Source organism: Amblyomma maculatum, unplaced genomic scaffold (genome assembly GCF_055883805.1).
Source record: "Amblyomma maculatum isolate TAMU_Amacu unplaced genomic scaffold, ASM5588380v1 scaffold_13, whole genome shotgun sequence".
Lineage (NCBI taxonomy): Eukaryota > Metazoa > Arthropoda > Arachnida > Ixodida > Ixodidae > Amblyomma > Amblyomma maculatum.
Window position 1 is genome coordinate 21,899,122 of NW_028146738.1, and position 22,895 is coordinate 21,922,016.

The 22,895-nt window shown below is 43.0% G+C and overlaps 1 protein-coding gene across 2 annotated transcripts in view; it reads right to left on the reverse strand.

Annotated features, from left to right (window-relative positions):
- Positions 1 to 3,074: 3,074 nt before the first annotated feature.
- The window catches only part of RabGGTb (geranylgeranyl transferase type-2 subunit beta), a 48,880-nt gene continuing 29,059 nt past the window's right edge, over positions 3,075 to 22,895 (reverse strand). For both annotated transcript variants that reach the window (XM_084585892.1, XM_084585891.1), the window contains exon 10: positions 3,075 to 15,475. In XM_084585892.1, the coding sequence (XP_084442018.1) occupies positions 15,332 to 15,475 (144 nt within the window). In that variant the 3' untranslated portion in view covers positions 3,075 to 15,331. The remainder of the gene's footprint in view (positions 15,476 to 22,895) is intronic.

Here is a 22,895-nt window from a genome sequence, read left to right on the forward strand (position 1 = left end):
TTATATGTGGGCTGAGGAAGAAGAATACTGCTCGGTCACCCACAGCTAATGCTTTCGCTCAATATTTGATTCAGCAGCATTGAACTCTTGTAATTTTATTATTCTGCAGTCTCTGTCAATCAGACTGCATCAGCTGACGATACATCACATACGGCTGCTATGCATTCCATGTGACTAATTGCGACGTCGTCGAACGATAGGAAAATGATTTGCGTGGCATTTTTTTAACAGTATCGTCATTTCGTTCTTGAGTTGTACAAGGTTATATATTTATTGATCTAAATATGACTAAACATACGAATTATGTGCTATGGTTTCACTGCCTAGGGGGCTAGGCTCTCGAATGGAGCAACTTTCTCCTTGAACGGCGCCATTGCGCAATACAACGGCTACCTGTGTTTGGGATGAAAAGATAGCCCGGCATCAGAGATTGGTGCTATGCATGTGGCAATATATTTTTCTTTGTTCTTGAAATCTTTTTTTGCAAGGGATGATTTTTCAATATGGTAATAATGTTTGCGGCATGCAGTGGCACCTTGGAAATAAAGAAGAACAGCCTTTCACAAGGAGCGATAAAATAAAAAAATAATAGAGGTAAGTTGCCAGCAAAAGTTGGTCGGAACCATACCAGAGAACAGTTCCTCCGATTTGCGTTCCATTCCAAGATGGCGGAAAAATTCAGGTTCGGTTCGGTTTTAGTTCCAGGCAAAAATTTGGGTTCGGTCCTGGTTTGACACCCTGATTTTCCGGCTCTTATATACGTTTGAAATCTGGGTTTTTCAGCAAGTTATTTGGTGTGAACTAAATATTCTCAAGAGCACTCAAGATTAGAGAAGCAAAAAGACAGAAAAAGGCAAACAGGAAAGTTCCCCTTCCGAGTAGGCTGGGGAAAGTTGCCAGTTGACTCAAACGTAGCCCCCTGCCAATGTTAGGCAGGAAATGGAAGGAGACGGGCCTCTGCACTGTAATGCGGGGCTATACACCACTTTCTTAAAAGTTTGTTTCACCCCTCGGCACCCCAAAGACGAACAACGAACAAACTACCACCAACAGGATGGCGACAAAGGCAGGTCTCCTACTTCCACGAATAATGCAGAAGTGTCATCTGGGAATGAGTCCTTTTGAACTGGAGATCAAGCCTCAGGCAGAGGGTGACAGATTTTCACAAATGGCCCATTGCTACAGCAACGAAGAAGCAGGTGGGTGTGTTTCAGTGGCCGGCATGGCACAGCCTACAGCATCTACCCCCTTGGACTGCTTTTTTAAGTGCCTGCTGGCCTGTTTCTCTACGCTGAAGGGAAGGAAATTGGAAAATTTTTCATCAAGAATGGGTCCTAGGCTAGCATGAACAAAAACAGAAATTGCCATTCTTCAGTTTTAACCTATTCCAGAATTTTTTTTTTACCAGCGGATGTTTATCGGCATCTTTCACTTTAAAACTGGAAAGTACCCAGCCTACTTACAATGCAGAAGCCCACTCTATCTGCAACTGAAAGAAAAAAGTGGGGTGACAGGCCCCTACTGGCAGGTTCTTTTCCTTAAAAGAATGCACCATGATTTCTATAAAAAGCTTTTTGTTTTTTCACTTCTCATGGCTGGGTGCTAAACAGTCTGGTTTAGCTTAGTTTATGGGTTTTAACGTCCTAAAGCTACTCAGGCTATGAGAGACGCTGTAGTGGAAGACTCCAGAAATTTCGACCACCTGAGGTTCTTTAACGTGCACCAACATCACAAAACACACTGCCAACTTGTTTTTCGTCTTCATCGAAAAGCAGCCACAGCAGCCAGGATTCGATCCCGCATCCCTGGGCACAGCAGTCGAGTGCCCTAACCACTGCACACCCATGGTAGGGTGGGTACTAAACAGCAATGTTTAAAAAACAATCGTCCCAATTGCGATCCAAGTCAAGTGTCTTAATTTTTAATGAAATAGTGTTAAAGGCCCCAAAAAATCCGGTGTCGCACTGTCAGAAAAAAAAACACAGGCATGGTTCTGGCAGGTGGCAAATGGTTGGTGACACGGCCAAACACCGACTGATCGTCGTGTTGTGTAATGTACGTAACGAGACCATATGACATGCCAATTCAGCAGGCACTGCCAACTCAAGCTTTGCCATTGAGATGGAAGGATGACATCGGAATGCAACATTCTGGGACTTTTGGATTCCGAATGAAACACGCTGCCCCTTGGCCACACAGGTAAGTTCATACGGCATGGTTTAAGGGGGCCTTATACCTACGTCGGGTGGTCCTTTATACAATCTGGTAGTGAACGACTGTATGCTAATTAGTAAGCGTGGGATAATAGAGGTAAAAGTTATAAGGTTAGTCACATACCAGTAGCAAAGTGCATGTACGTGGATGAGGATCCAGAAGGGAAGCTGGCAAACGAGAGCTGTGAACACTGTTGCATAATACCCTTAAGTGGAACTCAAATCTCCCCAATTATTTTTATCACTATACATTGACCTAACGTCTCAATGCACTAAGTGCTTGAAACCTTACGACAAGCCCATAATCTGTCAAGTGTTTATCACAACTTTTGCCATGAGAAGCTTAGTTGTGCACAACGAGGAGAGTTTATAAGGCTGGCGAATTTGGCAGAAGTTTTTAAGTGCTTCTGAAACTGTTCTTTTCAAGGAAGAACAACGCCTGTGTATTTTCTGTTCTTCAAACGTTAATTTCCTGTGAAGGTGGGTTCCACAAGAATGGAGCACCATGTTGCTTGATCCACATACCAAAATCTTTGCAGTATGACAAGGTTGCTGACTCCTCCAGGGATGAGGAGGAGGGAACTAAGGGGCCTGCCACACCTGGTTTGTAGCTTGCAGTGGCTGCATAATGAAGTGCAACTTTAGTTGCATTACAAAAAATGCAGCGAGAAATAAATCACAGAAAATGGGTCACTCAGCATGTAAAAAAACAATTAGTTCATAGTAACCACTGTTAAAACTTGAGCTCGATTAGTTAAAGCCAGCTAGATCAGTTTCAGTTACCCATCTGATGTCGCATGGACATGGGTGGGTGATAACATTTGGAATGATGTCATACTTCATGTCACTGGTACCTGTGAATGAGAGACATATTTTTTTATTTATTCAATACTGAAAATCTTGTACAGGTCCAAGCAGGGTGGGTAAAAAGGTAAAGAAAACAAGCAGTTATTAAAGTATCAAAGCGAGGCAAAAGTCAATAAAGAATCATTGCAATCGGTTACAGTGCGACGAAAAATGAAAACTTACATAAATCGCCACTGAAGGACCAACTAGCCTTGGTACAACAGGCCGCCGACCTGTTGGGCGCTTAATTTGAGTCCTAAATAAAGTTCATTACCACTACATAAATCTCTTCAGATTTTCTTTCGATGAGCCCATTTTCCACAGTATCCTGTCCTGTGTTTCTGCCTTGAAAAACACCTTCTGTTAATTAACCTGTTACCCAAAAAGATGTCTATAGGCGTGGATAAATTCTGTAGTGCTGCCATGCCCACTCGGTAACTAGTGGTTCTTACTACATAATATGCATTGTGTTTGTGTCCTTCTCGTCTCGTCCTTGTCACTACTGTGCTGCAAACTCCAGTATGCAGAACTAACTAGCGAGCCACTAGGTTTCAAGCAAATATAATATGACCTTGCCTAAAGCACGGCCATCCCAAGCAAAACCACAAAAAGTTTATCCTTGAGTTCCCTTGCCTCAAAAATGTCACTATGGCACTAGAAAAAAGAAGCAGATATTTACTGCAGCACAGCATCAGTGTGCCATATGAACTGTTGGTGCTCCAAGCCACAGTGAACATGTTGGATATGAACCAGCAAGAAAAAAGACAAAGTGCAAAACATAAACAAAAAGCCGCTTCGCATGTGATTTATGCAGTACAGGTGGCATTAATGTGAAATCATAAGCCTTACTTGAGTGCTATAATGCAACAGGTGGTACAGCTGCTACCATTTGCATAGCAACTCCCAGAAATGTTTTCTCACCAAGCACAATCAATAATGGGCACCTTAAGGAAAATCACAGCTCTCAACCTTATGCTTCTCTGTCTGTGAATGGCTAACATTGCAAACAATAGCACCACACTTAAAAATTAGTCAAGATTGCACAGTTGGGCATGCCACTCCCTTTGTGCCCAGCAGGCCATTTGTGGTGATTTGTACAGCTATTCCAACCCACTCAATAATTATAGTATAACACAAGATGACAGGTGCTACATATGAAGGGAGCCAACAGCTACTGACACCAAGAAAAGCACAGGAGATTATTTTTTGGTGCTGATCACTGTGAAACAATAATGAAATTGCGGAAATAATTTAATACAGAGCAGAACAAAAAATCACATGCCACCAGTATAATCCGAACCAACAACCTCTGAGGTGCGGTCAGGTATAGACCAAACAAAACAAAGGAGGCGCTCGCTGCGCTGCAGCCGATTGTGGGGTGAAAAGTAGGGCTCGCACCCATAGGAATACATAGAACCGAAAGATTCCAAAACAAGTTTTCTCATTTCACGGGGTACCTATGCCAAGGTTATTCGGTACAAAGCAACTTTGAACATCGTAGAACAGATCATGAAAGTATGAAATCTCATTACAGGGGCGAAGTATCTTTAAAACACCGCGAAATGTTTGGGGGTGTGAGTTGGGAGGGCGACCCGTAGAAACACATGTAAACACAACTTACCGCAACATTTTTCTCGTTTCGCAGAGCACCAGAAGTGGTAGCCGGTCATTAAACACTGCCCAGCACTTTGAAGAAATGTGTGACAAAGTATGGTAGGTCATTTCGGAGGCAATCTACTTTTAAAACTCCCCGAATAATGTGTGTTGTGAATCCAGACACCCCCAAAAAGAAAGCTGGGTGTAGCAAATCGCAGAGTTTTGTTTATAGTCCGATATGCTGACGCATGGGTAAGTTAGCTTGATAACACTATCGCTCAAGTGATACAGCCTAGAAAGAATTACATTTAAAAAGCAGCTGTCAAACGCCATACGGCAATATGGACCAAACAAGAATCGGCATTGCAGCAGACGATGGCGCAGCCGCTTCCAGGTCCAAAGCGTCTGCTATAGCATTTGCTAGAGATAGCGCCGGTGGTGTATAGTCGTCTGCAACTGGCCGCGGTCAGTTTATCATGCTGTGAAGAGGCCTGTAAATCGTTAGACTTTCAGTGCTTGCAAGGGAATGTAGTGTGTGATGCAGCAATGTCGGACTATGTGAAAAGCTTCTCAGAATCGGATAAACAGCGCTTTATCCGATTACTTTTTATACAAAAATAAACTTTCAACTTCAACTTCAACAATGAAAAGCGATACACTGACGGCGTTGTGCACCCGGACCCATTTGCTACGTCTGAAACACATTGGGAAGTCCTCAAGGCTGACTTGGGTGCTCTTACACTATTGGGCATAGTAAACATTGTAGTGCATTTCATGTTTCCTCCAAGTCACTTCACTGCAGAGACAGTCCAGGCATACAAGTCCCTGGAGGCATACAATTATTTTGAATCAGGTGGGTACGGCGTACGGCGCAGACCATGCAGCGCGCACACGAATGTCGGAATATAGAGCCTGTCAAAATGTTTGCTTACGACTTGCTCACCGCATGCATGTATCAAGACGCAACTACATATTCATTCATTTTAGTACTTACCCGCCTACTTAGCCATGATCGATGTTTTCAGTACGCAATGGCGTCGTTTTGCGTTTTTTTCCTCTCAATTTACAAAATGAACCACGTCTCGACGACATCATCACTGCCTTACTTGGCTCGTGCAAACCGCCAGCCCTTGCAATGTGTTTTTTTTTCTTTTTACTTCCGCCATACAACATGATGTCGGGGCGTGGTTCAAGACATTCACAAAAAAAAAAAAAGCAAAAGAAAAGCTGCTTGGGCGACTGGTTTCAGACTTGGGGTTTCGTCGCGACGCACATATTTATTGATAAATATGCTTTACAGAGATGTCAGACGCGAAATGTTGTTGCATACGTATATTCATGGCCTAAAATAATGTACCAACTCTTAACAAACGACTGCTTTCGCAGCTGCAAAAGTCAATTTCTTTGCGAACCGTTCTTTACATGTATTTTGTATGGGCCGCGCTACCGCAATGCATTTCTAACTCAGATTCTAGACAACGAGGTGTTTTAAAAGTAGACTGCCACCGCAATGATTCAGCATACTTTGTCACACACTTCTTCAAAGCGCTGGACAACGTTTAACGACCGGCTATCACTTCTGGTGCTCTGCAAAACGAAAAAAATGTTGCGGCAAGTTGTGTTTACATGTGTTTCTATGGGTCACCCTCCCAACTCGCATCCCCCTACATTTCGCGATGTTTTAAAAATACTTCGCCTCGGTAATGAGATTTCATACTTTCACTATCTTTTCTAGGATGTTCATAGTTGCTCTGTGCGGAATAACGACATCATCGGTACCCCGTGAAATGAGAAAACTGCTTTGAAATCTTTCGCTTCCATGTATTCCTATGGCTGCTAACCCTAATTTTCACCCCCAGTCGGCCCAGCCTGGCGACAAAAGCGCCGCCGCATTATGCTTACGACACAGATCGGGGTTGGTCTATATGAATATTTCTATTAGCTGCACTGTCTCATATGGCTGTAACTGACTGGATCAGATGAAACAGACGAGCAACTGGAATGTAAGCACAAAAAACGTTGAAGGGGTAATCCCATGGCATTTCACGAGTTGCCAGGCAAGCTGGCCAGCTGTTGAAGGGTGCATATTGTGCAAGAGGGACAAGGGAATCATGCATGTGTAAAGTCCTTTGTTTGTTTGTTTTCCAGAAATTCAGGAGAAAAGAGAGGAGAGCAAAAACTGGGCACTTTCTTTCATTTAATTTTAACACAGAAATCGAGCTATTCCACCAAAAAAATGTAATAATTAACTTCTTATTGTGTTCTTTTCCATCAAAAGTAATTTACTGTTAATGTATGCCTTGGTGCTGCGCACAAAATACTCTCTTTACAAGCCAATGCATCTATAAACAGCACTGTAATTTCCATTGTACAGGCTGCACTGTCAGCAAGGCTGTTTTTTTACTGTAGTAAGATACAGCTTAAAGAAACAGCAGTTGCTAACTATCCGCAGTGATTTGCGGCATGTGTATTACTCTGGTGAAAAGCAAACAGCATCAGTTCTTTAATATCAGACTACACAAAACAAGCCATAGGCACCGAAATTCTCGAGCTTTTAATTTGGTCTGATGGTTAGGTAATGAGAAACGCCTTAACAGCGAACTACTTAGTCACCGAGGAATTGTATATGCAGACTTAACTTGTATCTGACTATAGAATGTCCACATACGGTGTGTAGTCCACATCAGGTATGTACCAATTATACAGAACTGCATTGGGCATTTCAAACTATATTGGGCAATAATGAAAAAAGGTGCCGTACCTGCATTCTGAACCTACAGGTAGTCCACAAAGACCAAAATTATAACTTTTAAACATAGCCCATGGGCTGTACACCAGAATTTACAGTGAATGGCAGCAGACACCACAAAACTCCACACCAAGTCAGAAATGTCTTCCTGAATTATTACAATTATTTTATGGCATACATTACCGTGCCTTTGTATGGCACTTCCATGTCTCTACTGGGCCTGTCTACCTTCGTTTGTACACTACAAAACATTCAACATCATTGCGCCATTGCACAACTACATTAGATTGGGTTAGGCCTAATACAATGATGCCAATGACACATCCCATCAGTGCCCAAGTTCTTGTCGCTTTCTTCTAAGACAAAATTTCTGAACTCATTGACAGACTAAATGAAGTGTTCGAAGATGCTTAAAAATGTCAGCAGTTGACTGAAACAGCATTCTAGTGTAAATAAGAAATAAATCTCGATAGTTTCTGTGCAGTGCCTACAGCATTGTGTATGATGAAACCTTATTTTCCCCAACAGTGCATATTTGTGGAGAAACTGGGCCTAACCCAATCTTTCACAAGTCAGTTTGGGATGCGAAAATTGAGTGAAACCTGTTCCAACAAAAACCAAAGGGACCTATATTATATATGTGTAAATGATTTAATAGAACATATGACACATTTGTTACCACCTGTAGGAGCAGCTTGAAAAACCTTCAAACCAAAAACGGCAACTCCACTAGTACTTAAAGGGACACTGCAGCAGTTTTCAAATGTGTCATACTATAGATTTTTGAGGTAGATTATTTTTTAATCATGTCTGTGAAGTTATTTTTTCGATTATGCATAAAATACCTGCGCAATCCAAATTTCCCGTGCTCCGCGCGCCTGCTACAGAGGAGGAAAGCGGAGAGAGAAACCTCGCTTCTCCGTCCATCGTGAAGTCACTGTGAAGAGCCGGAGGCATTCAGGGCCAACGGAGGGGGCTTTCGGCATCCGCTGTTCCTCGTCTTGCGTGCGTTGCAGACATACAACACACGTCAACTTAGTGTTGTGCACCTGATACAACACAACTCTGCATGTGTTCGGATGCACAAACAGCTGTGGACGCGATGATCTCATCTTTCATCATGTCAAAAGCTCGCAGCGCAATGTGGAGCAACTGAGAAGAAAGATAAAATGCAAGCCGACCAAAGGAAACACTTTACTCAAAGCATTTGCGTAACTGTGAGTACATGCAGTTTTTCCCTAACGGGCTTTGACAAAAAGGCATGGCTGAACCATGACGCGGTTCCTTATATTTCCTTGCACAATGGGTCAGGACAGTCACCATTCCGTAGAACCGCAGCTATTAAAGGAAGAAAAGGGAGGTAAGGTTTGTACTTTGTAGTTCCATAACTTTCTGACTATTCAGGTTTCATTTCTATGTGAACCGTTGCATTTAGTGTTGACTGCGGTCCGCTCACAGAGTGCAATCTCTCGATGGGACGAGGAGACAGCATCGGTGCATGGGTGTACTCGCGTCTCTTTTTTTTTTTTTTTGCGCAAAAGCTCCGCGCAATGGCTTCTGTGCCAAACATATACAACTCATCAGCAGCACATGCTGATGATGTTTGCGAACTAGCAGATGATTAAGAAGAGCCCACTGCTATGTCGCAGCTAGGTTGTGAAGGCTTTGAGAGATGCTTTCCAGCACGGCACGTGCCTGATATTGTTACGAGCGGAAATCATGCACCAATGGGCAACACCACTCTGGAATCGATGGGCACCGCTTAGTCGCACAACCCTACACTCAGTGTCGTCTTTGTCCACACACCCAGACACTTCGTTCTTCACTTGCTGAATGCCAGCATAGTACACCATATAACATTACCCCCGCCACAGAAGCACAGTCCTAGTGCGTTCTAGGTAAACGAAGCAGGGTGTGAATAATACGGCTTGAGTCTTGTCACATGCACAATGTCAGAAGCTCGTGATGCAGAAGACTTCAGGTTCAAAGGTTCAATTTCGTATGTGACGTCAGTGACTCGGTGCAAGATACGGTAGGGACCTGTGTAGCGTGATAGAAGTTTTTCGCACAAGCCCACGCGGCAGGATGGGAGACAGAGCAGAACGAGAGAGCCTGGGGCGTAGTGCACATCACGGTGGTGACTGTTATAACGAGATTGCCGGGAGCCTTGGGAGGCAAAGACCCTGTCGCGAGCAATGTGGCGAGCATCATTAGCGCGGGAGATGGCATCACGAGCGTAAGTACTAGTGGCGGCATCAGTAGTGGGTAGCGATGTATTAAAGGGGAGTAATGGGTGTCGGCCAAAGAGCAGATAAAAGAGACAGTTATAGGTGAATGTTACAAAGGGCAGATTAATGTCCCAATCCCGATGGTCGCCGGAGACGTACATTGATAACATATCTGTGAGCGTACGGTTGAAGCGTTCAGTGAGGCCGTTGGTCTGAGGATGATAGGCGGTGGTAAATGTTTGGCGCACGGTGCACACACGAAGTAGCTCGTCAACCACTCTGGAGAGGAAGCAGCGACCACGATCTGTGAGTAGTTCACGAGGGGCACCGTGTTGTAGCATCATGTCGTAGAGGAGGAAATCAGCGACGTCTGTAGCACAGCTAGTCGGGATCACGCGGTTAATGGCGTAGCGCATAGCAGTATGTTCCTGGAACCCTTACGGGAGCATTTTTAGAAGGTAAGGAGTGTACATCTCAGCTGAGTATAGGTGCATTCAGGTAAAGAGCGTACAGAGCGAGGTTTCTTTCGATGCATCTACGCAAGCAATCATTGAAGTTGTTCATATGTGGCCTTGTGATTTTGCACCCATTGCTGCCTCGTCATTTTACATAGTCCTGTCTAGTTTGGGGACGCAAATTAAGTTAGAAATGAAAACAACGAGGCTCTTGTAAGAAAACACATTTTGGAGCATGGTTTTCTCATGAAGGTATGGGTGCAGAGCAGCTGCAGCTTGGCTTTGAACATATGTCAGCCGTCAATTCACTAAACGTGTATTGTGAGAGCACGATAAAAGGGAAAGGTTCTCTACGCCTTCTAAATTTCCTATGTATCAAGCAGCATTCTGCGCGCATTTCACTTGGGTCTCCAGCACAACGGCCCCGTCAGTGCCTCGCATGCATTGCAGAGCTTGGCAACCACGCTTCGCTTATTGTTCATTTGTCTGGTGGCAGCTGTGTACTGCTTCACCCTTTCTATAAAATTCTTCGTTTCCCCAAGGTACGACAACTGGCACTCAAAGCAGGATTGGGTACACCAAGCCTTGGGTCCATTCTTCACAACAATGACCTTTCGGGCGGGGCAAGAGGCCTGAGACGGAGGTAGTCGGCTAGGGCATTGTTCGCTGCCCTTCCTTCCCAGGAAAATGCGGGCCGAGGTTTCGCTGAGGGCCATGTAGTTTCTGCTAATAATGACACACACTACTATTCAAAATGCCTTACTCTAACCAAAGCAAGTTTTCATGCCAAGCCTACGCTCCCCACAACGGAAGTGCTGCATTGTTTGTGGGCGCATCTGGTACGAATGCATGTGGTAAAAATCCCGATGGTCATTCATGTGGAAATGGCATGCCATAATGACATTCACAAAGCCGCAGAGAGCTGCGATCAGCACGCAGCGCAGCGAAGGAGCCGCATCGGCAGCTTCCCCGGCCTTCAAAATGTCGTCACGAGACGTCTTGGCCAATCACAGGCGGTGGCGCAATCCGCGTTGAGCCCCTTCGCGCGGGCTGCGTATTTCTGCTCAAAAAAAGCTATTTCTGCTTTCTTCTGCCTAATTTAAATCTGATATTCGAGTTCGCAGCATGAAAAACTGTGGGTTTCTACTGAACGCCCAATTTTTGCAAAATGTGCTGCAGTGTCCCTTTAATCTCTCCCATTGAGATGTTCTTGTTCCAAACACCTCTTTGCATTTCAACTGCACAGACTTATTTGACATCGGTGGCACATTTTTCATGGCCCTTTGCTACTTCCATTGCATGATGACATAAAATCCAAAGGTTTGCTTGCTTTATGGAGTTTTACGTCCCAAAGCGACTCAGGCTGTAAGAGACGCCATAGTGGAGGACTCCGGCAATTTCGACCACCTGGGGCTTTTTAACGTGCACTGACATCGCACAGCACACTTTCAAAGCACAGCCTTGCTTTCTGCCTCCATCGAAAAGTAGGTGCCACAATTGGGATTTGATTACGTGTTTATGCGCTCAGCAGTTGAGTGTCCTAATCACTGCACCATCATGCGAGAAGTTGCATTTTTTTGTTTTGTGCTTACCCTTTGTATATGCCTAAAATATATAAAGCATGTATAACACACCTCAAAACATTTCTGCCTTCCACGGTTTTGCAGTGGTTAACACGCTTAATGTGCTCAGCTGCTGTACATAAGGATGTGGGATTGAATCTCAGCCTCAGTGGCCGCTTTTCGATGAACGCGAAAAGCAAGGCGCCAGTGTGCTTTGTGATTATTTTTTTATTATTTATTATTATTTTGAACATACTGCAGGCTGAACGCCCAAGCAGGAGTGGCATACATTTACATAAAATTCAAAAAAGCATGAAAGCACAAGGTACAAAACACACTAACACATCGAGTAGACCAGTTGAAGCGGTTATTACTGCACATAAAATATAAGCACAACGGTAAAAAAAAAAACTGACACAATCAAAACCAACACCCAAGAACTGACAGGAGGCAATATTTCATAAGTCATTACATACTTAATTCAAGCATATCTAAAACTAAATGTCAGTGCACATTAAAGAACCCCAGGTGGTTGAAATTTCTAGACCCCTCCACTACGGCGTCTCTCATAGCCAGAATAGCTTTGGGGCATTAAACCCCATAAACTGTAAACAAAAAAATTTTAGAATTTTTTTTTCTTCAGTAACAAAATGTATCTTCTAGATATAAGCTGATGCATTAAAAATTCCATTATAATAATATTTTCCCAACAACACAGGTCGCCGATGCTGGTTTCAAATGCAACATGCCAGATTTGCTTAAAAAATAACGAGGATCATTCTGCATCAAAATTTTAAAACAAGTCATGCTCCAAAAGTAAACATAAGGAACAACACTACATGGATGATAATTTCCCAGGGCATGATGCACACTATATATAAATTTGTCTCTGAAATCTCATAGTCCCTTTGTGCCCTCTTATTACTGTAATTACACATATAAACCTGGATATATCGAACCCGAATAATTCGAATTTTGGTTATATCAAACTCACGAATTATCCCCTTGAAAATCCCATGTAAAAGTATAGGAAAGCTGCGTCGTATATTAAACTCGATTTCACCGGTCGTTCGATGCATCGACCTCCGCAACAAGCATTGAACGGTGTGCCTTCCCCAAAGACAATCGCATCACCCTCGGCCATTTGCCACGTGACGTTTTCAAGCCACGCACGGAAGGAATGAGAGGGCACAGTTCTGCAATGGCTGGTCTAGGGCAACACCACACCCTTCCCCCAAAGGTGCGTGCATTTGCAGAGATCATTTGCCGCATGCCAGCATGTGACGATTGCAAGCCATGTGTGTGAAGAAACGAGAGAGAACCAATGCAGCCATGGTGTTTGGGAGAGGGGAAAAATGCAATAGAGCAAAGCGCAAGTGCGTGCCCACTCTTCTGCAGAGCTTTATCTCTCCCTTCCTTTCTCTTTCCTGGTCTTCGTTCGCAACAGCATGCACTACGCATGCGCAGACAAGCCAGCTCAGCCCGTGGCACACAGGACAAAATGTCGGACGCTTTCTCCAGTGTGTTTTGAACGCTCTGCACGGCGCCTGACGTGTGATCCCCGTCTCATGTCGTCGTGCTGAACGTGCGTAAGCTATGGCGGCTGCAGACACTAAGAAGCGGCAAATCTTCGTTCATCCTTGCCGTCGTGCTGAACGTGTGGTGTAGCATACGCTATGGCGGCTGCAGACGTTAAGAAGCAGCAATTTTTGGTTTATTTTTTTCCTAGAGTTGACCATCCTCGTCATGCTGAATGTGCAGCGTAGCATAAGCTATGGCGGCTGCAGACGTTAAGAAGCGATATATTTGTTGTTTTTTTGCGAGTCAATGAAAGCACACGGTCAGCTGCGATCATGACACCGGCTTAGCACTGTTCGCTTCAAACGGCATTTGCAGTTATCACACTTTCCAATGATTTTGTGGCAGTGGACTACGCCCGCCCCAAGCACAGCGTGATAAATTGAACCAGGCTTGTGCAATCAAGCCATCGCGGACACTCTGCCAAGTTCGCTCCCCGCTACCGCAGGAGCTATCAAAAGTATAGTCGCAAGATAGACATGTCATGACGTTATCGCTGTGCAGCATCTTGGCGCACTGCCAACAAATGAGTTGTGGATGCGATGGCCAAAACGGAAGTACACGCCACCGAATGGTTTTGTTTTTGTTTTTTAATTCTCGAGGGCAAAAGTGGGGACAAGTTCATTATGCAAGTGGGTTAACTACGCGACAAATACGATATCATTTTTCACGATCGCAACCAACATCTCAATCCGATTTCTGTGCATCGACTTATCGATATATCGAACTATTTCGCGATCCCCTTCGAGTTCGATTTATCCGGGCTCAACTGTATAATGTGAGCTTTTTCCTTCGTTCATCAGTTGCAGAATGTATCGAGCACTGCAACAGAATCAAAGTATGGCTATTGGTTTTCTTTTTTCTCACTGCCACTGCTCCTCAGGATAACTACAGCTATCTTCACCACTAGACTGGCAAGCTGAACGCCAACTTTTTGACAGCCTTGGGAATGCACAGTGCACACTGGCAAATGAGAGGTGTCTCCAAAAGTGAAAAGAAGGCAACGCAAACTGTAGAGAAGGAGATAGGAATTAAAGATTTATGTGGAACAGATAAAGGACAGAAGGGTGAACAACTACAAGATTGGGAAAACATGAAGAAGCAGTGACAGGCTGCATATTGATGACGGCGCCCACTGATGTTTGCGTTATGAGTCTGAGACTTTGCTATACACATCTCCTGAAGTGTTGCCTCTCAAATAATATTGACGTATCTGTTGCTTGCCTATTTTTCTGTCTCGTCTTCACTTATTTCTTAGCCCTCGGTTGTTATTTCTTTGAACAGAGCGAGAACTCATTATAACCGTAATATATATATGTGTGCATGTGTGTGTGTGCATACATTTTTCTTTTATTTTTGTGAGGTATCGATCTTTCCTCGTTGCGTTATAGTTGTCGCATTATTTACATGCAAATATGGTAGGTTTGCCATTATTTACAACACATCACTTTAGCAATGTGTGAAGGGCTCACAATTCTTAATGCAAAACTGTAGCACATAAATTACAATTCATTTCATCTGAAAACATGCAAAGAGAAGAATCATTTAAATTCGGAAGACAATACCACTGATTCGTGTAGTTTTACAGATAGTATACCTAACCAATTTCAATGGCCTTGAGTAACTTCTGGAATGGCCTTTTGTTTTATTATTATTTATTAATCATCACATTTATTTTACGTTTCATTTTTATTTTTTACAAAGGAATGATTTAATGTGCTTCCTAAGCGATTTGCTTAAATTTGTAAGTTCTAACTTTTGTCTCACATTTATTCCAGTTATTTCTTAATGTGCCATGCTTTGTGACTGCATTTATTTTTTTTTATATTGCCTAAATAGTGCTTCGTGTAAACATGCTTACCGCCTCAGTAATTAGGGAACGGGTTCAATAACTAAACCTTGCTGCCTTATACAAACAGAACCAGAGTCACCTCAATACAGCACATGCCCCTCCCCACAAAGAAAAAAAACATCAATGATAAATCTTTGACTACACAACCACATCAACTGCCCTCCAACAACACAGAGCTGCTCATGAAAGCAGCATGAATGATGTGCTACAGTGAAAGCTCAGATGAGTTCCAGCCAATGCTCCTAGTCCAGATCACAAAGAGAGTAACTGGTGCCTCACACCAAGCCGTGCCACAACTTCCTCGGACATGCAGAACACTGGATTCACAGGTTTCAGCCTCTCATCTCCTAGCAGGGACAGCCCTGCCAAGCCAAACAAGGTATGAAATGGATCCACCTGTTAAGAAAAATGCAAGGACTCAAGACAAGGCCACACATACCTCAGGCTCTATCTGATGACCATTCATAACCTATCACACGCATTACTGGCACTCAAACAAAGCAAAGGTCACATCAACTGAGTGCAATGTGAACAATCCTGTTTGCAGCATCTTTGCCGATTTCAAGTTGAACATAAAGCACATGGTCCGGCTTTACTGTGCCCATGACGCATTTGCAAATGTTTTGTCTGCAACCCACCCGTCATAATTCAGCAGCTGCCAGCAGCTTGTAATATAGCTCAAAGATCACGCCAGTCATTTTGCCTAAAGAAAATATTTTAGCCCTCCCCTGTCATGAAATCATAGTGGTAGCTGCTGCACTGGCCCACGTTAAAAGTAACTGCTGTCAATCATCATGCTATTTCTGAATGAAATTCACAGCACTCACTTGACATCTCGGAACATTCCACCACGTGACCACATCATGATAAAATATTACATTTGTTGTTAAAGGATTATGGACACCTAATTTTGGGGGTTCATGTTTTGTTCTTTCTAATGATGCGCAAGACATTCCAGACATTACTGTACACGAGTCAACAATTGATATTTGCCTACGGCCGGTAAATAATTTGTAAACAAATTTTTTTCTCACCTGCACCAATTTCAGTTTTAGCAGCCGAGCGAAGGCTGTGACATCAAAGTCAAGTCTAGGTCATGTGAGGGATGATAAAACAGCAATACAGTAGCCAAGGCCACACATACCTCAGGCTCTATCTGATGACCATTCATAATCTATCACACGCATTACTGGCACTCAAACAAAGCAAAGGTCACATCAACTGAGTGCAATGTGAACAATCCTGTTTGCAGCATCTTTGCCGATTTCAAGTTGAACATAAAGCACATGGTCCGGCTTTACTGTGCCCATGACGCATTTGCAAATGTTTTGTCTGCAACCCACCCGTCATAATTCAGCAGCTGCCAGCAGCTTGTAATATAGCTCAAAGATCACGCCAGTCATTTTGCCTAAAGAAAATATTTTAGCCCTCCCCTGTCATGAAATCATAGTGGTAGCTGCTGCACTGGCCCACGTTAAAAGTAACTGCTGTCAATCATCATGCTATTTCTGAATGAAATTCACAGCACTCACTTGACATCTCGGAACATTCCACCACGTGACCACATCATGATAAAATATTACAGATTTGTTGTTAAAGGATTATGAACACCTAATTTTGGGGGTTAATGTTTTGTTCTTTCTAATGATGCGCAAGACATTCCAGACATTACTGTACACGAGTCAACAATTGATATTTGCCTACGGCCGGTAAATAATTTGTAAACAAATTTTTTTCTCCAGACTGCCCCAAGAACAGGAATCACAACAAATGAAGAAGCAGCGATTATATCACTGTGTTTTCATTCCTGACATGACCTAGACTTGACTGACATCACACCCAGCTGTCGAAACTGAAACCGAAACAGGCGAAAGAAAGATTCAATTATAAATTATTCAGTGCTTATAGGCAAGAACCACACAATCATCCATATACATTAAACTCTTACACATCAATAAGAATAAAAATGCAATCAAAATTTGGTGTATACTCCTTTAAACGCATAGTGTTTTTTTTTTTTTTTTTTTCACATTTTATTATATAGTTTCAGTACTATATTTTTACCATATTACATAGTTTGAGTACTATGGCATTTCATTATATAGATCAGGGGCCTGAAACTCCTGCTGCAATTCGGACCGCATTAAAAAAAATTTATAACTTGCAGGCCAGAAGCCGGGCAAACAATAAACATAGAATCAATAAATAAAAGCAATAAGCAATAAAACAATAAGACATAAATATCAACGAAAAATCTCACTCCTAGACTGCACACTCCCATTCATTGCGGAAAAGAAAAGCCCCATATGCTCACTTCTTTATGAATGCCAAATGGTTACCACTTCAGGAAGGCTCAGAGAGAGCTAATGAAAGGATACAATGCCTAATAAATATCAGCCACTTATCTAAATAAGAAAAAAAAATGCAGAATTGGAGAAGAAAGAGAGGATGGGTTGTCGGGCACCTAGCTATTGAAGGCATCCAATGGCCATCCGAAGTTCATACAAATTAAGCGACCAATGCTTCATTTGATTTCAACAAAGAATGCGCACTGTTTAGGAACAAGGCTTTTTAGTTTACTTTAGTTAGTTAGTTAGTTAGTTAGAAAATGGGCCTGGTGGTAAAGCTGACTTGTGTGGTTTTGTAATAAAGGCTAAACTTTTGGGAGTTGACATGCCACATCTCACAGCTCCTTGAGCCGTGTGTTTGAGGCACCTGATATAGATAAATTGCTTCATGCTTTGCCACTTCAGTACAACCTTGATTATACGACTTTCAGCAGACCGCGCAAAACTGCTGTATAACTAGGGCACTGTAGGATCAGAAATCTTGCAAAAGTGATGTGTCAGTGCTATAAATGCACCAATGCTCTGGCTGCCAAAATTATAATTTTTATGAAAGTGCCCCTATTTATGTTCTGCAAGAGTTAACTCATTTACTCACGCAATTTGTGCACTTTAGTCCTTTAAGGCATTAAAACGGGTGAGCACGAATTATATGATAGGTGAGCATACCTGAAGAGCTCTACAAGGGCGAAAACATGTACTAATATATACCATGCATTGTCGCGTAAGCATGATCCCCAAACTCATAACCCTCTTCGACAAAAAAAAGCTGCGATCAAAATATAACTCGTGACATGTACCCCCTCTCCCTCGCAGCGCACAATCCATTTAGAATAATCACTCTCCTCACTCTTCGTCATCAGGCAATAGTCTGTTAGGCATTTACATCATACAGGGAAAAAAAATAAAGGAAACCTCATTGTTCGCTTGCAAATAGATCACAAACTTGGTGTCGATAAGCCTACCAAGCTCCTCCACAGAAGCCACAGAGAACTACTCGCCAAGCCGCTTTTGAATTTGCCGCCACTCATCACAGAAATATTTAACCTTTTCACTGCCGGCACAATAACTTCGTTCTGTTAAGAACATAAAATTAATCTCTGCAATGTCATCGTCCGCGAATGCACAGAAAAGCAGGTTAGGTGAGAGCCACTATGCACTGATCGATGGCCGTGGGTAACATGCAGAAAGTTATAGCCACCAGCACAACTGTCAGTACACTGGCCACCGTACGCTGGATCGTATCGTTGTGCGCACTTGCCTCCATCTTGATCATGATTTGGAACACCCTGGGTTGACGTGACATCTGCCAATAAATTTCTCTGCCATCATCTCTCATTCCAGATAGTTCCCATCAAATGTCATACAAAGTGGGGCGTGCATGCATGATTTTTCATCACATAATAGAGGTTTTTAATGCATTGCATCCCATGGGGGATTGGCTGGGCATGCGCTAATTTGTTATGAAAAGTGCATCATCGCATAAAGAGGGCATGCATAATCAATATTCCACTATAGATGGGACCACAGTACACTACATTTCTTCGATAAAGAGGTAATCATGGTGCATTAAAACTCTTTACAATGCGGTGCATGTCACTGTGCCATAACAGCTTAGGGTGTGACCTTAAATGGGCACTACTCTTTAGTAAAACTGTTTTATTAATGCCTGGCAGCTTAGATAACATTAGCTCCTTACTTCTGCTCCCTCGTTATAACGATATCAGTGGGAAAGCAGAAACATTCGTTATAAGCGGTGATTCGATATAAGCGACCACTCGACAAAAGCTAGAGCAGTGGGGATTTAATTACACCAGAACTGCAAGCAAGTAAAAATACAATATTCTCATTGAATCAAAACTTTATTCACGTGCAAGAAAGGCAGTGAGCTTTGGTTGCTTGAAGTTCTTACCGGGCGCGAGCAACCCCTGCCCTAATTTGACCAAGCATTGCACGAGGCCGTGGTTGCCGCCTATACATTCAACCTTGTTTCGTTAAATTTTCTTAACGAAATAAGGTTGAATTTTCATTAATCTCTTTTTCTTAAGCTCTTAAGCTCTTTTCAAAGCCATCCAGCACGGCTTCCTTGTTTTTTACCACAGTTAATAAAGTAGACGACGGTATGCCGAATTCCTTTGTGATGTCTGACCTTTTTCAACTTCTTTTATCAGTAGAACTTTCTGCTTCAAAGTCGGACATTTTCGACCAGAGACTGACGGAGCCATTCGACACTTTAGACCACAAAAGCACATGCGAGGCAAAGCTAACGAAGCACTACGAATAACACGCAATCACATGGCCTGCAGCACGGATTCAAATGCATGCGCGGGATGCTGGGTAGCGCCACAAATGCCGTTGGCTCGCTGCCGGCAACGCTAGGATTCTTCGTGTTTTTGGAAAGCTATCCGTCGATTTCCACCGTCAAAAGAGCAACAAAGCTAAGGACGGACACTTTCTTTTGTGCTAGCGCCAAAAGTGCTCTTTAAAGCGCTAAAACTTTGCTCACCGAATGCACCTCAATGTATGCTACAGCAAAAGCATGCCCGTGGTCTTTTAGCCACTTCAGCATCCAAGAGGCCGTGGTTTTCTGGCATCGCAAAGCATCAGAAAAACATTATTTTTGTGTAGATTCTATCACGGGGGACACCAGGGATACGATTCCGACCAGGCGACAATTCGCGGCGACAAGCCGCGCGACGGTGTCGCACGGTGGGGTGAGGGCCGCCAAGGCATTGCCACTCATTGCTGTCGCTGAAGTTCTGGGTTTTTAGAAAACTTTGCATGTTGCACGAAAGCAGCTCACGAGGCAGCCGATCGCAAAAGGCAGAGGTACTCAACTTCCGTTCTAGACTTTTTTTTTTTTTTTTCATTTGAGCGAAGGAGCTGCAGACGCTCACTTCGTCTGATCCGTGCATATGAGTGCATCGAGACAATTCGGTAAAAGCTTGGTAGGGTAGTAAAAGGCTAGTGTGGCTTGATAATGTTAATTTTCGAAAGGAGCAAGAGAAAGTCACTGCTTGCAATGCAAGTCTGCATCGCAGTGTAGTAGCGCACCGCTGCGCTGTGACCTTTCTTTTTTTTTTGTTTAAACGCAATGCGTTACAAAAAATTTCACCACTGTTTTATCGAGCGTCATGCTGTTTAATGTTAGAAACTGGATATAGCGCAGCTGTACTTCCCCTGACCAAATGATGAGGCGGCGGTAACAGAGCAACGCTAAAAACTCTGTCGCCGATTCCCGTCGCCCCGTGCGGTGTGCGCCAGCGACAACGACAGGCATTGGCGTCGTCATCGCGTGAAACATCTCCAGGGATTGTCGCCTCATGCAGTTGCCGCTGTATGCGCAAAAGCGTCGCTGCCGCCAGGCAATACCCCCGCTCACCACTTCGCCGTAAGCAGGTCAAGCGCTTCGTGCACTTCGAGTAATGTGACTTAAAATGAATGCGTTTAGGTTGGGACCAGAAAATATTTCGAATGAAGCGATTTCGTTACAACGAGGGATTAGTTCCCAGCATTGGGATGCAAGGAAAAAAAAGGAAAGTGCATCCAATAATCAAAAAATTCTTGACAGAATCGTTTAGTGTTTCAGGTCAAACAATTAGGTAATTTGTGCTCCTTCTAATCTTTCCACTGCGGTGAAAAAAAAAGTGGGTACATAAAATTCAAATGTTCATTCCTTCAAAGCAGCACAGACACCAAACTTTTGCTTTGCTTGCATGTTTTCTTCTTTAAAATGATGCATTAGGCATTAGTATAGACTCGGTTCACTATCGGATTTGGTGAATGAAAGGCGACTCCTGCATGGCCACCTTGTACCCTCTCAGCCGCCATGCTGCTGTGAGGTTCAAAATTAAATATTTAAACGCAGGTGTGGCCGTGGACCCAAAAGATGCTGCACAAAAGGAAGTAGGGAGGGGAATGTACACCCTGCATCTCTGTTAGGTGTACTGAAGCCCTCTCTGCCATGCGTTGAGGCTGGGGCCATTATCAGAACTGCCAGACAACAGGATTGTCTCATTTGTGTGATGAAATGCAGCCACCATTTTGTTGCACACCATGCTCGCCTACACATATCACGCAATTGATGTCACACAAATTAGCTGCATACATGGATCACCCCGTGTTATCTGCCTAAGGCTGCTAAATAATCTATATCTGAATTTGGTCTTGACGATGTTTCAGTTTTCATCTCATCAACCAAGCGAAGGCTGTGACATCAAGTTGCTGTTCAGGTCACGTAAGACATAAGGACTTCTGATATAGTGTTTGATGTCATTCCAGCTTATGAAGCAGTCCAAAATATGTCTCGTAGTGAATTAAACCTACACATCAGCAACTATATTTCAGTATCAAGACTTTAAACAGTATGGCTAGACTGGATGCAACGGCGGAGCATCCTTTGTGTTCAGCAATCGCTCTGGTTATGGTGCAATTGAATAATTGTAACGATGACATAACATTTTAGAACTTGATTTTTTCCCTCTTTACATTTCTATTTTATTTTGATAGTAAGGAAATCAAGAAGTGACACACAGTAGTGTGGCATTTTTCATCCTATATAAGTCACACCCTTGGATAAAATGCAACAACAAAAATCCCCCCCCCCCCCCCAAAAAAAAAAAAAATGTACATACCTATATACTAAAAAATATGACATAAATGATTATCAAATGCTATGCCATAATGCAGTGATATCACTGAGGTGCCTTTATTACCTCCTTAAAAAAAATCTCATTTTAAATGCTCATGTGGAGGGAACTTTTAACAGCTAAAAAGAAAATCAGTACTTTATACATCCACACCCACTCATAAGACAACTAAACTGTGCCTGAACACGTGCACTTCACACAAGTGCATGCAGTTTCAATGCACAGACATCATTAGTGCTTCCAGCAACTATACATTCACCATTCTGAAATTTCAGGTTGGCAGGACGTGGCAGAAGCAAAGCTAAGGTTACACCTTTTCTGAGAATGCACAATACAAGTAAGATGTGCATTCAAATTATTTCCCTACAATACACACTACAATCTAAATAAGCATGCAATAAGTATCCAATAAACTTCACCCGACAGGTAATCAAAAAAATACTATAGGCTTCTGCCAGGGAGTACCTGTTGCTTGCACAATTTATATTTTCCTTTCTGGAAATGACATCTGAAGCACATTTTTCAATTTCTATTGCAAATCCAAAGATAATATGTAGATACTTTTTTTAATGATTTGTGGTATAGTAAAATCTTGTTAATTTGAGCCCTGTTAATTCAGAAATTCAGCTAATTCGAACTAGGAGTGCAGTCTAGGCCGATGCCTATTCGTCCGTGGTGTCAGATCCTCATCGATTCAAGCAACAGGTGGGCTCACACCGGTTGATTTGGAAGGGGGTCAAGTCGAGATGCTAGCCACAAAGCCAGTGATCGTCCAAATAGACCTTCACGAATCCTGAATCCTGAATTGCATATATAACTGGT